This window comes from Falco cherrug, chromosome 5 (genome assembly GCF_023634085.1).
Source record: "Falco cherrug isolate bFalChe1 chromosome 5, bFalChe1.pri, whole genome shotgun sequence".
Taxonomy (NCBI): domain Eukaryota; kingdom Metazoa; phylum Chordata; class Aves; order Falconiformes; family Falconidae; genus Falco; species Falco cherrug.
The window spans coordinates 75,981,638-75,999,688 of record NC_073701.1 but is presented as its reverse complement, the minus strand read 5'-3'; the positions used below and the strand labels follow the sequence as shown (position 1 = coordinate 75,999,688).

General features: G+C 39.8%; 1 protein-coding gene across 1 annotated transcript in view; it reads left to right on the top strand.

The window, feature by feature from the left end:
- Window positions 1–18,051, top strand: part of RELN (reelin) — a 297,990-nt gene that overhangs the window by 175,890 nt on the left and 104,049 nt on the right. Inside the window, 6 exon segments of the mRNA XM_055711198.1 lie at window positions 4,005–4,150; window positions 8,293–8,444; window positions 11,448–11,560; window positions 13,277–13,485; window positions 16,297–16,425; window positions 17,573–17,682. Coding sequence (XP_055567173.1) covers window positions 4,005–4,150; window positions 8,293–8,444; window positions 11,448–11,560; window positions 13,277–13,485; window positions 16,297–16,425; window positions 17,573–17,682 — 859 coding nt within the window.

Sequence of the window (18,051 nt, the reverse complement as noted above, 5' to 3'; positions counted from 1 at the left end):
AGTGCCTGCAAGTGTCTTATGTTTTATTATGTAGGTGACTGGGGAGAAAGCTTTGTTTAATGAAGGTTATCAGATTTGTCAAAGGATTTATTCTCTAAATTAATTTTTCCTCTCAAATTAGTTAACTTTTCAGTGTTGTAATTTGAGTAAGGACACAGTAAATGTTCCACATGCTTTTAATCCCCTTTAAATAAAATTAGACTGTGCTTTAGTTCTGGACCTACAGCTGATGCTTCCATGGTAACAAGGAGAAATAACCTACAAGTTGCTGCCACTGGCCTTTTTAGTTACAAAATTTGCACAGCAAGCTAATTTGTTCTTATCATAGAAATCATTTCATTATAAAGAAAAATAAAACAGAGAACAAATTCAATCTGGACTTTGTAAAAGAAAACTCTACATCTATATAGATATGTCTGCAGTATCTCCAGTTTAGAGAGAACTTATTCCAGTTAAATTCAAAACACAGTATATGTTCATTCCACATTTTTTATCACTTCAGAATGACACAAAAAAACCCCACTGTAAAATTCAATCCTTAAATACTGGAAGTATATAGACTACCACTGCAAGTGTAAAGCCTTTAATTTGGGAAAGAGGCGACAGTATGTAAATTGTACTTCAGTTCTTCATTTCTAAAGGCTTGGATTCAAATTCTGGGTTGAAACCAAGAGAAAAAGAGTCTGATGGTTTCAATTCAGTCTCTAATCTGTTCAAGCCCTATTAGAAACCTGCAAAATAATCCAACACAGTCAGCAGCCTCCTGGATGTTGAACAAGACTGACAGGGAAGTTGGGAGCAATGCCGGTGAGGGACCATCTCCTGTGGAGCTTCTTTTGCTCCTGAAAAATTTGGCTGAGGGCCCTTTGACGTTATTCACCCCTTAGCAGCCCATCGAGTGAAAAAAAAAAAAGTAGTACAAGTAGCAACAGATAGTGACTGCCTGGAAAATCAGAAGAAAAACGTGGAAGCTAAGTGTAAACTGGGAGTGATGCTTATACAAGTGAGGGAAATGTGGCAGGTGGGAGAAGGCAAGAGCATGAGCAGAGGAACCCTGGCCCTTGTGGGGCGGCATGGCTCATGCAGATGGGGCTCATCCTCCTCTGCTTCTCCTACAGGCATGTGTCTGGGGTCCCAAAGGTGCCACTGGGGCAAAAAATGTACCAGAAAATGATGGCCCTCCCTCAGAACTTCTTTAAAAGCTATACCTCTGGTTTGAACATCTTTCTTACTGTCTTTAAATGTAATCAGCTTCTGTGGCTGGTTTTGTAGGTATGTAGAATAACAGGAGTTAAACCCCAGTTTGAACTTCTCTTCTGCGTAGCTGTTTCATGTGAGATTCAAAGATAACGTGAGCAGAGAGTGATTTAAGCCATACGTTGTGTGGTTCATTAACATATAAAATATGCATAAAATACATATTCACAGATAATATGTAGCTGTGTATAAAAGCATAAAGATAGTTTTATAGAACTAGTGAAATAAACGATGCTTTTGAGCTTTCATAAAGGGTTGGTCATATACTACTGTATCAATAATTACTTATTCACCCCTTTGCCAAACTGCCCATTTATTTAACTTGACAACCTAAATGGAAACTCCATCAGGTGTAAATATTCTGTTAAACAGCGGAAGAGCACAGAAATGTTAAGTGATAATAGGTTTGCATCTGGTTTGTGTTTATTTTAATAGGTTGCTTTCATCTGGCAAGAGATTACTAATTACATACTCCACTATCAAGTATATACTTATATGTAACTTAGCACCTGAGAAATAAGTAAGGCTTAGAAAGGATTTTCCAAAGCTTGTGTGCAATTGTAATAACTAGCTCAGTAGGATCTATGTGTCTGTTTGTTTCCTAAGAGATGAAGGGTTACATGGATTTGAATTAAGTTTTAGCCTGAATATTTATTTTTAGTGTATTTACTTGACTGCCTGCAGATAATAGGAGTTTTGTGGCAGATTGATTGACAGATAAAGGATACTTCATTTCTGTTCAGCAAATTAAGAGAATTCAGAAAAGCAAGAAGCAGAAAAACAAATTATTCTTAAAATCCTGATGTTAGCAATACCTGTGAACATGAAGGATAAAATCAGTGAACAAAAGCCATTTCTCAGTCAGTTACAAATAACTGTATGGTACAAGCAGTGTTTTTCAAGGAGAAGTAAAATATAAAACTGTTTCATGAAATTCTGCTAGTTATAAAATATTTTATGTGTAAATTATTCTGCCTTCTCAGTGGCAGCAGCTGCATATATGGTGCGCTGTGTATATGATGCATTAAACAGATTAGGGAGATTTATGACAAAATCTATTGAATTTCTGCAATAAGTTTTATCAACATTTGAGAATCTATTGCTTTGACCTTTCTTTGGAAGAAAAACATTCAATGTGTTTATTTTAGCAGTTGAAACAGTCTGTACATTCTTATAGTGTGTTTATTTCTTTAAGTGATATTTAGTCAGTGTTTAATAAACATAGAGCTGTTGTCATTCAACTATAGACCAGAAAGCGTCTATATAAAAATCCGACTTCAGGTCTTGATTTTTTTCTAACAATGTGTAGACACCTTTAGAAACATAGTCATAAATTATATTCCTAAATATAAATTAATTGCTATGTTATTGTCAATCATACTTGAAAATCATCAACAAAAGAATTTCAGTTATGTCTCTTTTTTGCATTAGTAAATGAAGGAATGTGACAAAATGTATTACTTTGTACTTTGCTTATAGAATCCCATGCAGGTGTACTGGGCAGTTATAATTTCTTGCCACATCGTTGTCTTTGTTAAAAATATAATTATTCACTTATGGGGCACTGCCATGACCTTTTTAAAAACAGAAGAGGTCATTGTCATACTTTCCCTCGGCACGTTATGAAGAGGTCCAGAGACAGGAGGGTACTGCACAGGCGGTACTGAAAAGGTCAATGCAATTTGGCATTATTTTATCTCTTTTTCAGATGTTGAACTCTGTTAAGAATGCAGAATTATTCTAATTAATTATTTATTATGTCAGCTTTCATTTTTAATACAACAAAGATTTTTTTTTAAAGTGTTTTAGCTAATTATTATTTTTATCAGTATTGCTGTAGTGTGAGCAATTTGATAGAATGCCAAGTTCTCAGTTTGCATTAAGGCCAGGTAGATCTTCTTTAGAAGCTTCCAGTATCTTGTTTGCCACACAGATTTGGAAGACTTTTACCATTTTATCAGACACACAAGAAGGCAAAAGTAAGATGGGAGAAAGAAGTAAATCTGAACTGTAACCCCCATGTGCTCCTCACAGGCACCTTCTTCCAGGTCGACACTCCTGGAGAGCTGTGGTAGGCAGGGCACACTTTCGATGCTGTTGAGGAGGTGCAATAGGAAAAGCAGATGTGTTGGGTTTGGAGGCAGCCTTGGGACCTCTGAGACTGCTGTATCACAAGACCTAGTCTCCTATAGAGCTATTAGTTATGCTATTCAAATGAAATAAGGCAAATATTTGCCTTTTCACTCATGCACTTCAGGCCCCAAGTTTACTGTATGGCAACGCATAGCAATTTTACACACAAACACCTCTTCTGGCAAAAATTCAGGCATGGAGACCTGATGTGTTTCACAGCACAAAACTTTTATGCTGACAAGATACCCATAGCAATGTTTGATGCACTACTAAAGTTATTTGTACACACAGTTGTGTATGTGCCAGATATAAAGGCAATACTTCAAAATAGAAATAAACACCTGAAGAGACGGTACATGACTTTTCTATGCAAACACAGTTTTACAATAATCTGTGGTGTGTTTGTAAGGAAGGTATGAGATTAGGGCGCAATCATCATTGGGAGTGGGGCAAGAAAGATAAAATATGACTGTCCATTTTTTATTTTATGTTGTTTCAGGTGTCGGTAAGTCATTAGGTAACATATAGCTCTCTCTGAGTTCTGACAGTGCATGAGCAGGACACTTTACAAACCTGATGTAGCGTCACCTCCCCTGTGCTCCTTTTGTCCACAGCATAGCTGCCAGTCGGATGGGAACTCCATCTACTTCCACGGGACAGAAGGCAGTGAGTTCAATTTTGCCACAACTCGGGACGTGGACCTCTCCACAGAGGATGCCCAGGAGCAGTGGGCAGAAGAATTTGAGAGCCAGCCTAAAGGGTGAGTGCCCCTCACCTGTGCAGGGCCTTAAGCAGATGTGCAGCATCACTCCAGGGGTGTGGAAACTGGATAAACAGAGAATTCCATTTTGTCTTTGCTGTGTAGTCAGGGAAGATCGTGACTAGGATAAATAGCAGTACAGTAGATAACAGGTGATTGTGGATTTTAGGAAGGAACAAGTCCGGAAAGCCCCAAAGGAGCAGTCAGTCTCCAGACCATCCTGTCACCTATGTTTTTAATGAAAAAAGTCATGTTTGTGAATTTTGCAGTCATTCTGAAGAAACACATGATGTTGATCTGTTTTTTCATTCACACCTGAGTGCTGTTAACAAACTCATATCCATACAAAATCCAATTCCTTGAGAAATTCATCCCCCTCTAGACTGCCGCTGTGAGCCACACTTTGCCATGAGAGATCTCCTGCCTGTGCAGAAGCCTGCAGGTGTGGAGCAGGTGGAGGCAAGACAGCTGAAGCAGCAGCCTGCTCTCACCTTCCAGAACCGAGTACATGGCCATGCCTGCCATGCAAGAGCTGAGGATCTGGCTGATAATTTACTGGTTTTTACTTTAAATATATACATTGGGATTCAAAGAGTATCTGTAAAGCCAGATCCAGCAGGGACTGCTGCAAACGCACGGAAAATAAAGAAGCCATCTAGGACAGCAAAATTGCTACTCTTAGCAAAACATGAGTGAGCTTAAAAGAAAAAAAAAAAAGTGTCCTGGTAAAGAAGTATTATTTTATATACCTTAGTGTATAAATTCTGACAAAAAGAAAATGGCCAACAATGTGGTCTTGATTCTTTTTTTTTTTTTTTTTTTTTAAAAAAAGACTTTAACTAGTTACTGTAACCCCAGGGCAATGAGAAACATACACTGCTAATTTATGGGTCTCTACCGAATATTGATTTTAACCTACAAAGTACTTCAGATCATTAGCAGCTGATTCAAATGCTGCCTATGCTGTGCTGAAGGTAAAGAGCACCTTTATAAGAAGTACATGCTAATGTCTCCTGTGGACACATAGTTTATGTGAGGCTTACAGAAAAGTATTCACTGTGAACTCTGTCCCAGTTTGAATAATTAACCCATGGCACAGCAGGTGCTGTTTTAGACAAAGGAAAGAAGATGAGTGTGTGGTGTGTTGTGTGACTGTGTGGGATACGTTTGATATGTTCTCTTAGTCTCTTTTCCATCTTGAAAAAACAGGATGGCAGTGTTACATCTGTGCTGTCTGCAGGTCCTGTCTCTACTGAACCAGGTATTTAGTTAAGCTAAGCTGGGCCAGTTGCAACCCTTGTTAACAAATACACAATTTCTTCCAAATTAGGAAGATTACATTTTTGCTGTCACATAGTGCGTAGCTCAAATCGCAGATGCCACCACTCCCAGCTAGGAGCAAGGCAGGGTGCAGCCAGAAGATGCATTTTGCTCTCTCATCCTGCTTGCAGTCCCAGGAACCAGATCCTGATCTGCCCTCCTGCATGTAAAACCTTTATGGTGTGGCAGCCTGCCCTAGCAGGTGGCAGTTTTGTTTTCTGAGGCACTAAGCAGCCAGCCCAAGGCCTCAAACCTTTTTCCCTTGGGTTTTGGTGTTTGTTTTTTTTTTTAAATTTCAAATTTTATTCTATATTAGAAACTTCCTCCTTACAATTGTTGCTCTAAGAATGGAAGATTAAATTGCATGCAGCCATGAAAACACACTGAACTCAGGTGATGTTACAGATTACATCCCCATCATATAAAATTGTAACTACCACTGTCCCTATCTGCAACATTTCTGTGGGACTTTGCTTTGGGAATTGTATGTGACTGCAAATATATGTGCCTCCTTAATTCCTAGAGAAATATTTTTGAATGCTGTTTGAACTATATTTAAAGTACCGCTTTACTGTATTCAAATAGTCACAGAAACACTTTCTTTATACCTGAGACAGAGCTTGCAGGAAGTTCTCAGGCTCCCCTTTGTAACATCAGCTCTCAAAGGAAAGGCAAAAGCATCCCTCATAAGGGAGAGAGCAAAAGGAAGCTCAATGTAGGGCTCACCACCAGCTTCTTCTGCACCAAGCGCTCTCAGAGGTGAGACCTGTGAAAGAGCTCAACAGTGAGGGCAGAGGAGCTTATCATTGTTTTTAATAAGCAGCTGACTGGTATTTTTTGCATGTCCCACCTAAAGCAGTAAGCTACATGGATAGGGGTTGTGGTTGTTAGTACCACGCATCTTCCCACTGTCATTCGGCTGTTTAACTGTGTAAATTAGGACCTGATCCTAAAAGTGGGCAGATCCTCACACCAGGCTGCCTCTGCCTCTAGCAGACACATTAATGCTTTGGACCTCCGTGTCCTTTTGCTCTAGTTTAGGTCCTAGTGATATTATTTAGAATAGTGATATTATTCTATCACCGGGTTTATAAAGAAGAATTTCAAGAGTCATGCAAGTGATAAATTAATTCAAATGTAATGTCCGCATCTCTGTCATGCCATCACCCAGGTTCCTTCTCCATTTGTCCTTATGGACAGTGTGTTGATATATTTCTATTAAAGTGCCAGGTTTTATCATGCAGTAGAACTTCCTGGGTTTCATTTCTAATGCTGCCTAAAATGAGAGGATCCATGGAAGCATCCATGATCTGCATCATTCATGACCCTGAGTTGTTTTGTGGGTCACTACTGAGAGTGTTTTAATTGAGCTAAATAGAGCATACGAAAGATCAATGGAGCATTGTGAGATTTTCTCATGTAAGTTAAAGAAGGCACAACTGTTTAATTCTGTACTTGCCTTCAGCCCAAGAGACCCATTTTTTAAATTGTATTTTGATTATATTGCACATTACCTTTACAAATTCTGCATGACAGACTTAGGGTTAGGTTAAACTGTGCTTTGGTTAAAATATTTATATAATAAAGCTTTTCAGTGATGTTAAACTCACTAATTCCTGTGTAAATGACTGACAGTTTCAAAGCAGGATTTCCAAACAGACACGCTGCTGGTCTGTCACAGCTTAGGTCAATAAGGAAACTGGCAGCTTTTTAGAAGATCCTAAAAATAAATTTTGAAATAGTTGGAATGGTTAAACTGATAACTAGACTGTTGAGTTCTTGAAATGACAGGTTTTGAAATTGTCTTATGGCATATAGCTGCTCGAGATTATTTCTGCTGGAGGGAGAGAGGAAAAGGCTCTGCCTTCCCACAAAGGTTTCTGAACTGCAATTTTTTCTCATTCATCCTGAATCTTGCTGGCTAGTTAAATGATTGGATTATCAGGATTTAGTGATTCTGAATAATTTCTTTGTTTTATCATCTTTATAATTTTAAAATACTGTATTATGAATTAATTAAGACTTCAACATGAATAATAATGGATCAGACCAAAGTAACGTACAAGTTTTCAACAGTTTCTAATCTTTCAAAATATTGTAATTGAGTTTTGAAGAAACCAGTGCTTTCATGATGAAAACATATTTTCAATTAAAAATATTTAATTGAAAAATTCTGCAACAGCTATTTTAATTATCACTGAATAAAAATAAGATAAAATGCTGTACAGAAAAACTGAGAAAGATCGTATCATCACATATTAGAAACACAGCAGTCTTTTTTCGTACTCTGTTCATGTGTTAGTTAAAAACTGTTACCCTAAATGCTGAAAAAGATGAAAAGAGAGCATTTTCAGCTATTACCTACATATTTAATGACTGTATGGCAGGTATGGTGGGCATGTGCCTTTTCAAACTTCATTGAACTATAAACCTTATATTATGCAGAACAAAACAGAATGCAATTTATTTTAAACATTTTATTGTCAGAAAAATAATGAAGATGATAGAACAATACAACACTAAATATTTGGTAATAGCATTCATTAAAAGCCTCATTTTTTTAGTAATTCATGCTTTTATGGCAATTTATTTAAAATACTTGCATTAACTTTGCTTTAAGTCAACTGGGTTTAAAAGCTAGTATTGAATATGTAAGTAATGTCATAGGAGTCATGTTTCAAAGACTCCATTTTGTTGGCCTCTCTAAGAGTAGAAGCAGATGCCTTTTTTTGTATGTATAAATGAACTCCTAGAACATCTTTTGTATGAGTTTATCAGTAACGTGCCACTGCATGTTCTCTGCCCCTTGTTGATCTCTTCAGGTGGGACATATTTGGAGCCGTCATTGGTACCGAATGTGGGACACTGGAATCTGGCTCAGCTGTGGTATTTCTCAGAGACGGAGAAAGAAAAATATGCACTCCTTACATGGATGCTACAGGTTATGGGAACTTAAGATTTTATTTCAGTATGGGTGAGTATATATTCCTAATGTAATACAACATATGAAGCACGTGAGATTTAAATTGCTCAGTGTGCATAGGAATTTTTAAATACTGCTCACAAGAGGATAGCTCTGATTTGTGACTGTGATGCCCATGAGGATGTAAGACTGACCACTGCTGGTCAGATGAGAGTCCACCCTTCTGGATGCCCACACAGGTGTACAAACACGGTAGGCACGCAAATAGACCTCCCAGAAATATTCTCCCAGATGAGACTGACTTGCAGATGAAAATTTCTGCTTTCTGAACCAAACAGGGCACTCTGGGTTTAGTAGCCCTTGGTGTGCTTTTCTTCCATGGATTTATCCAGCCTTTTTTTTTTTTTTTTTTGGCTGATACAAACATTGAGCATCAGGTTAAAACAGTTCAATATAGAAGTTATATGAAGGTGTGTCCATGTCAGATCAGTGTCTAAACTTCCTTTATAGTTAGAGGAGATATGGTCAGTGTCATTGCTGGAACAAAACGTTCAGCTCATTGTGAGATAGCTGTGCTAGACCAGCCGAGCAGCTCCCTGGACCCCACTGACTGCACGGGTTGGATCCCCACTGATATAAAGGAAGCTTAAGCACCTGGTGCACACATAGATGTGGGTTCACACTTGTTGAGTCCTCAAGCGGGATTTGTTGCACAAGCACAGGACGTTGTTGCCACTTGAGGTGTCCAGGTGTTTCTGAGACATCAGCACAAGGCTGGCAGATATAACCTGGGGCTTGGTGGAAATCACAGCCTGCTGGAGTAGCAGGTAGGTGAGGCAGCCTCTCCACAGTGTCTAAAGTGATCCTTGGTGCTAGTGTTTAATCAACTGAACCTGCCTGTTGTGCCCACAGCTCCATAGGTTAACAATTATTCATGTGAAGTAACATCTTCTGTGTCTCAGATCTTCTAATGTCCCTTAGTCACCAATGTCCCTTATTATGTCATTAGAAGCAATAGTCATACCTTTGTCATCCTTACCACACTGCAAAGGATGATTTATAGGTACCTGTCATATCTGCCTGCAGTCGTATCCATGTAGACCCTGGTGTTCATCCATCAGAGTCAACAGGGTTGCACCCGAGGGTGAGACAGGAGTAGCACAGAGGTAGAGCAGCCTTACCTAGTTGAACCCATAGAATAGTTTCTGCTCTTACTATATTCATAAACATTTTCCTCTGCTAATGTGTTGGCCCAGGGCGAGAGTCACACAGAGTGTGCTATAGTGTGCTATGGTCTTGGAGAAGTTATGGCCTATACGTGGTACCCCTCATGAAAAGCACGATGCGGTGTTAGCATTATCTGTAGACGTTCCCTGCCGGGACAAAGTGCAACCTCAGTCATTTACCAGGGCTAAGAAAGCAGCTAAGAACAAATCCATGCTGTCACTTCCCCTCTCCACTGTTGTCAGCGCAACTGCACTAATTGGCTGTTGCAACACACCAAAATCCCTATGAACATGGTGGTTATCATTCATTCCCTCACAGTGTTTTTCCAGAACTTTTATTTTGCACATAGAGGAAATTGTATGAAGTTATTCTCTCAACACCATGTTTAAAGGAGGTGGGTATTTTTGCTTAAAAGTAGAGAATAATAGAATAATAAAGGAGGAAGCAGAGACTAAACTTGTGACCTCCACAAGCAACCTTCTGAATCAACAAGAATGAACACACTTTATTTAATGAGTGGAAGACCTCGTGTTGTTGTCCCAAGTTACCGCACATCTCGTCTGTGTTACATGAATTACCAATAAAGCACAGGAAAAAGAGGATGCCTTTTCTCAGTTCTTCCAAGCATTACAACACCTGCAACAGAAACAGGAAATAAATTTGCTCAACCTTCTGAACTTGGGGGAGAAGCTGTCAGCACATGCAGGGACAGAGGATAGTGGGATATCACTTGAAAAATGTATTCTGTATGTACTTGTAAATTAAATAAATAGTAGTTTAAACATTCGGGCAGAGGATTTGAAAGGACACAGGGATGCTCCTTATTATGGTATAATACACATCAAAGATGCACATCTTAACTAGTTCTGTGGACTGCTTTGCCTAGTCCATTCCAAGAACTGGCCATCTGTAATGAAATGAGAAAGTCTTTCGTATATGGAACTTTTCTACTTTAGAGACTTTTCAGAGAAGCTTCCTCATCCTGTTTTTTTCTCTTGTGTTTTTTTAAATACCTGTGGTACCCGTGGTGTACAGGGAAATGGTGTTTCCTGTTTCAAATACAGTACTTTGTTTTAAAATCTTTTCTCCAGAACACCAAACTAGTGTGATGATGCCCATCTCATAACTATAATGCAGAACTTAACACTCGTATTTGCCAATACACCTGCTCTTTTGGAGAAGGTAAAGAAGTATTTTAGGTTCTACCAATATGAAGATATTTTAAATGCTGTCCCATTCCAGTGAGGTGACCATGTCACATGTTTTGTGTGATGTAATAGACTCCATCCATCCCTTTGAGGATATGGTGTAGACAGTAGAAGTAGCAGCACAACAAATAAGGTACACAGCAGTATTCCTTGTTTCCTACTAAGAACAAGTTCTCAGCTGTGAAACTATCAGCTGAGAAGTATTTAAGAGATCCTCACAGATGATGTGTGTGGCTGCATGGAGTGTGAGTACTAAACAACAGTTTACTGACAAGGACTCAAAAGCAGAGCAGTTCTATGTAAATACAATTTAAAGCATACAGACAGGGGTATTGCTTTGGGCACAGCATTTACTATTAAAATTGTTTTGATAAGATGATTGAGAGAGGTACTGGAGGTTTTCATAATTGTCAACCCCCTTGATCTCTGGCATGGTGTGTCTGATCAAATAGTTCTTACACACTGTGACCTTAGGGCTGATGATCTTTTGTTTCATATCCTAAGTTAAATAGCATCTGGTTGTAATTATTTTCGTAATTATGGCTGCATGATATGATTCCACTTTCCAATAACAAGGACTTCAATTAATTTTGTTCTCCCTCAATTGTGTGCTGTACAGGGGGAACCTGCGATTCTGGAGAATCCCATGGAAATGATGTCATACTTTATGCCAAGATTGAAGGCAGGAGGGAACACATACCTCTTGATACCCTGACCTATGCTGCTTACAAGGTAAGCCATCTTAAACAAAGTAGGTGGCTGGGGTGGAGAGATCAATCTGTTTTCAAGCCACCACAACAATGTTGTATGTTGAATTCCACAGGGAGGGTCAGACATGACCTTCCCAAGCACATCAATCATGTGCAGGTCTCACAGTGATGGGGTGCCTTTGCAGCACAGCTCTGCAGTCATTGCTGATTGCTCCACCCCCAAGCAGGACTGTGGCGTTGGCCAGTACTAGGGTAACAGGCAAATGGGCAACAGGGTTCAGTGATAACGTCTTCTCACAAATAATTACTTTGTCTGCACTCAAGCTCCTGCTAGCCACAGTTTGATATTCAAGAGCCATGTCCTGAGAAGGTCGGTCACGGTGGGATCAGTGGCTGGGAGGAGAGTGACTCAGAAATGCCTGGATGTCTTTCCCATGCCTACTGCAGGAATTTTCACATTTTACACTTTTTCTTTCCCTTTTAAATACAGTTGTGTGCCCTCTTAGAGGGTCCGCAGTGATGTGGGCATGAACTCGGCCATAGGAGGCGGTTGCTGGCAGCGTGCACAGGCAGTGTCTCCTCTGCTAATAGTGGAGCCTCCTTCCAGCCACCGCCACCACCCTCAGGCAGGACACTAAGGACCTGGAGCTTGCTGCCACGATCCTTCCTGTCTAGGGCAAGGAAGCACTTAGACCACGGGTACTCTGGATAACCCAGCCATGAGGTGTCCTTATTCTGCTGCTGTAAAAAAGGCAGCAAAAATTGATATGTAATACATACAGACATGGATGAGAGAAGAGATTGAAATCCAGTATGCTTATACAGTGTGTGGGAAATTTGGTGGTAAAGATGCAGCTGATTTCAAGCAGAGGTCTGTATGACCATTTATCCTGATATTTTGATGAGGATTAAGTTCCTTTATATTTTTGTATGCAGACAGCAAATGTTTACAGTCGGGCTCGGCCTGAGTTTGGTTGAGTCACTTGCATTGTTTCATTGTGCGTGGCTTCCCTCCTCTCCTGCTTCTGTGTGAAAGACAGGGTAGAACCTTTTTAAAACTAAGGAAGCCGTAATTGTAAAATAATAAAAAATTAATTGGGTAACTCGGGGAGAGATAGGATCTGTAATTACACTGAATTCATTGTGGAGTTTTTTTTAAAACAAGCAGTTTTAAAGCTGACATCCTCTTTTGACATAATAAAGTTCTAATTATGTTGCTTTAGGACAAAGGCTAAGCTTTGTAAAGGCAGTGCTTTATTTCACAACGTAACGTCCTCCCTGCATACGCCTGTGAACTCACGCAGTTACTCCATTCTCACATATTCAGACTAGACATGCCATTACCCTCCATTTGCTTCTGTGAGCTGAAAGGCTCCAGGACAAAGATCATCTTCCATTACTAGCTGAGCACTGGCAAAACAAACTGGTATTTTTCAGAATGCAGGAGGTACAGTCTTTTCTGCAGTGCCTTTACAACCAACCAATCTGATCCCACTAAGATGAAAAGCGACACCGGTATCCAGAGTGTTAATCGGCTGTGCATATAATATAAAATACTTTTATTTGGGATCTTCTGTGGAAAAAAATGGCTAAAATAGTTAACAGAAATGAAGCAAGTAGAGAGAAAAGCATGTTTGGTTCAGCAAATTTGAAGTTGCTTTTCTATTTTAAATAGTACCTTGTGACCCTTTTAAAATAGTATTTGTTTTATTTAAGCCTGGTTTAATTTCTTTTAAAGGTTCCATCTTTGGTTTCTGTTGTCATTAGTCCGGAGCTGCAGACTCCTGCAACCAAATTTTGCCTGAAGCAAAAGAGTCACCAAGGCCACAACAGGAATACCTGGGCTGTGGATTACTTCCATGTCCTTCCAGTGCTCCCTTCCACGGTGACTCACATGATCCAGTTTTCCATCAATTTAGGTTGTGGAACTTACCAGCCTGGTAACAGGTACAACTAGTGAGATCTCTCTTTTGATTATCAGCTTTCTAGTACATTTTGCTTTGTAATATCTATATGAGTATTGGGAATTTTTTTCTCAGAAAGAATGGAGCCAATTAATAATGACAAATATAAGCTGCTCAAAAGTTAATGTTTCTCCTGATCTCCACAGACCCAGATTTATGTATCTCACATGCAATAAGGAGTCTATTAAATAGCTTTACAGGTCAAAACTTGCTTTTCTTAGTCCATTATTCTGAAATATGCTTATGATTTCAGAGCAACTTTTGCTTCGGTTTCTAATGGATATGAGATTTACCTCTTAATACTGTGTAAGGGGGAGAGTATTAAAAGCAGCAGCAGCAACCTGCCCTGCTGACCTCTCAGAGATTACTGATGCCACAAGCATATCTAATTCTTCTAAGACTGGTGATAAGTGGTCCTCATGTTACTGACTGTCAGTGTGAGGACCTCACTGTCTGTAGACTGGCCACAGAATTCTTCTGGCTTCACTTCATCGGGCGATTCAATATGATTTTTTTTCCATGGAGTTATGGGAGAGGGAAAGGGAAATAAGGGAGTCATTTGCTGCTCCATATTTTGTAGAATCGTAGAGTAGAACTGCCAGTACTGAGGAGTTTGGCTCTGCCTCCCTTGCGAGTGCCCTCTGCACCATCCCAGGCTGCTGTAGCTCACCCTTCCTCACCAGGCTGAGCAAGCCGCTCCTCAGCCCCTCCTAGCTTGGTGCTTGAGGCCACAGACGTCTTGGTCATCCTTTGCTCCACCTCTCCAGTTTCCTAACATCCTTCTTCAAACAGGGGACCCACAACCAAACTGTCCGCTGTCCCTCTTCCCTTATGTGCGTGTGAGACCATCTATCCTGATATTTTGATGGGGATTAAGTTCCTTTATGTTTTTCCAGAGTCAAGAGTTTAAAGTAAGATACTCTAAGTGCTTTCACATCCATGTCCTGTGGCACCTGCTTCTGAGTGGAGAAGGCTGCGTTAGCACTGACAGTCCAGGCAGCCAGGCAGGGCAGCAGAATTCAAGGGGCAGCAAAAATCAAGGCATTGCACTTATCTCTGCTAGGAAGGGAAGGCAGCAACGTTTTTCTACAAAAGTGAAAACTTTTCCTGTAAACACTCTTGACCTGTAAACGTGTTACATAAAGTCTCTGTCTCAGTCTGTTATCTTATGGGGGCTGGTATATATTTGGAAAGATTAATATTCTTCCTTTGTGTAAACTATTTCTGAAGCAGAAGTGAGCTTCTTCATAACAAAAGCACTGGATCCCCATTATGCCTATTTGTATTTCCCAAATAACGCAGCATGTCCCATCTCTTGGTGTACAGCATTATTCAGAATGCTTTCATTACTTGCAAATGTGAGACTCGCACTGAATATATGCAGCAAATACAGCCCTCCAAGGTATCAGTACAGTTAAATCTGAAATTAGTCAAAACTTCCATGAACCGTTTTAATACACACCTACAATATCACAGTGATGGTACCTTTAAATGAAGTAATATTCTCAGCAAATTATAATGAAAAGTTATAATCCAATAATTTAGTATTGAGGTGATGAATTATGACTTTTCTAATGTTCCACTGACATTACATAAAATCAAACAGAATATTAGAAGCTAATTATATGGAGGAAATTACAAGAGTATTTCAGTAAAATACTAAATCCATAATAAATCAAGCACTTTTTGTATTACTGTTTCAAGGTCTTCAGAATGTAAGACATCTAAGGATTTCCTTACACTCTTAAATTGTAAACAATGGGCTTTATGAAATATGCAGTGAAATAGGGAAGGAAAATATTTTTTTTCTGAAAATTGAACTAGTCAATTAACTTTTGGGGGAATGGGTTTAATAGCTCGTTGCCATAGACTCAGTGAATGGTCTCATAGTTTCCAGTTCTCTAATGTCACTGCCTGCACATGGATGGTTTGGTTTACTACTAGTCTATGAAACTAGAGAACTGCAGCCTTTTCCCAAGCAAATCTGGAGTTTTCACATGTGCTTATGTCACAAAATTCACCAAAATTCGCCACTGAGCACTCCAGGCTCTGTGAGGTGGAAGAAAGCCTCAAAAGATCACTGTAGCTGAGCAGTGCAGAGGCTCCCATGGCCCCCGGGGGCTGTGTGCCATGGGGGCTCTCTGAAGGATGGGTGCCCTTCCCCCAGTCCCCTCCACCCTCTGTGGTCCTCACCAGGGGCTGCCTGCTTTCACTGTTCCACAGTGCCTTTCTGATCCCTGTTTAGGCACGATGGTTGGAGGAGGCAGGTGACTGGGGAGTCCAATGAAGTCAATACTTGTCAGCAATGAAAGGGAAGAGCCAGCCAGTGCATGGATAACTAATGGTCTTTTACCACCTTCTGAAGACGTAATGGTTAGCCGCTGGCAGTTGTGAGTGTCCTGTGCTCACATGATGCTGTCTAGCTCTGATTAACGCAAGTTTTCTCCTCATTATTTTTGAAACCATTTCTAGCTGAAATATACAAGTAACATCAGCTCATTTAACAGCAGCGGCCTAAAAAAAGTGGCTAGACTGTGGTAAAACAAGGACTAGCTGTTTAGACAGTCCTCAATCTATAAGCTACCCTTTTGGTTTTTAAACACAGATTTGTTTCACATTTGTATTTTCAGGAATTTTTGTATTCAAAGTCTGCTTAAAATTATTTCACATTTCATCGTCAGTTATTAGGAATAGCAGATTTGGTGGTTTCTCAGAGTTGATACTGCTACATTCGTGTCTATGCCAGGTGGGCTCACGGTGTCTTTCTACTTTCTTTCCTTCACTGTGTTATCAGTGTCAGCTTGGAGTTTTCAACCAACCATGGTCGTTCCTGGTCCCTGCTTCACACCGAGTGTTTGCCTGAGATATGTGCTGGGTCTCACCTCCCCCACAGCACCGTCTATGCCTCTGAAAATTACAGCGGGTGAGAGTGTTCTCTGCAAAGCTGAGATGCAAGATTAGAGAAGTGAATTATAGGTGACAGAAGAAAGCAGCAAAGCGCACCACCCTGTGTCATCTTTCATTTTTGACTGGCTGAGGATAGCAAGGAAGGGGTGTTGTGGTCTCCCTGGCTGCCCAGTAATGGAATTTGAAATACATGGGGCTGCTTCTGTGGTATAATATTATTTTTCTGATGCTGAAGATAAATAACAAAAAAACCCCAACTTGTGGACAGCATGCTGGTAATTAGAAGAAAAGTTATACCTTGTCAAAGCCACAGAAGTTTTCTTCTTAGTCAAAGGAACCATCAGTCAAAACCATATTTACATCCTCAGGCACCTTTACTCACTTGGAATCCCAATGCTGGGTTATAATAAAGCACATCTGTACTTCTGCAGATGGAAATGGATATTAGTGTCACTTTGTTATACCAACCCTTCTCTTTATTAAGTCTCTTCGGTTCTGTTCTGACCATAAAATGAACTGTGACACCTTGTTGCGCGGTGCAAATCCCATGTCTGTGTATCCTTCGTATCCCAGCTTCCACAGACACTTCACAGCCGTGGCAATGACTATGGGAAGAAAGTGTATTTGAAGCACTGCTGTGATCTGGTGACCCCACTCCCCATTCCTCTACCATTTTCATAGGAACCATGACCCACAGTGTGTGTAGGAAGTGTAGCCCCCATGGATGATACGAGAATGATGGCCCAGACCGCAGCAGGCTAAATTTTCTCAACCCCAAGGTTTTCCACCAAACAGAGCTCAGTTGTACCAAAAAGTTTAATTCCGTATGCAATTTAGGACATACTCATTGTGACAGAAGCTGCTACAGCAAAGCAGGTTAAGGTCTTTGCTGACTTCATGCATTCATACCGGGGGGGCGGGGGGATGGCTGGGTTTGATAATATAATAATTAACATTCATGTAGTGTATGAAAATATCATGGGTTATATTCTTTTTCATTTGTGTTTTCTAAAGCTGCAGTAACTTCACTCTTTCATTTGAGCAGATTCTAGAACTAAAAATTCTCACAAAACTTCTAGTATAAGTAAACAAATCTGCAAAACATACTGTTGCTTAATGACTATCAGTGTAAAATGCTAGCATTTGTTTTATATGTATTTCAGGTGGAACCGAATAACTATTCCCCTTCCTAATGCTGCATTAACAAGTGACACCAGGATTCGATGGAGGCAAACTGGACCAATCCTTGGAAATATGTGGGCAATTGATAATAGTTAGTATTCTTATCCATAATCATGATACATCAGAAGAGTAAACTTCTGTATGCTGTTCCAAGTAAACATATTGTCTACAATCACAAGTCAAAGGATTTTCAGTTTGTTACATTCCTTTTCTTCTTATCTGCAATTGGTAACAGGTGCATTTTGAAGAGAGAGGGGAATTCTGCCATTTGAAAAGACAATAGCCCAGTAGATTGCCTTTTTTTTTTTTTTTTTTTTTTTTTTTTTTAATAATGGAATGCTTCCCAGGAAAAGATATTGGTGGCAAGAGCTTAATATAACATTTCCTCTGACTGCTTAGTCCTAGTTACTTTGGTATTTATGTACTACACTGCACTATTAAGGACACATACTGCGCCAGC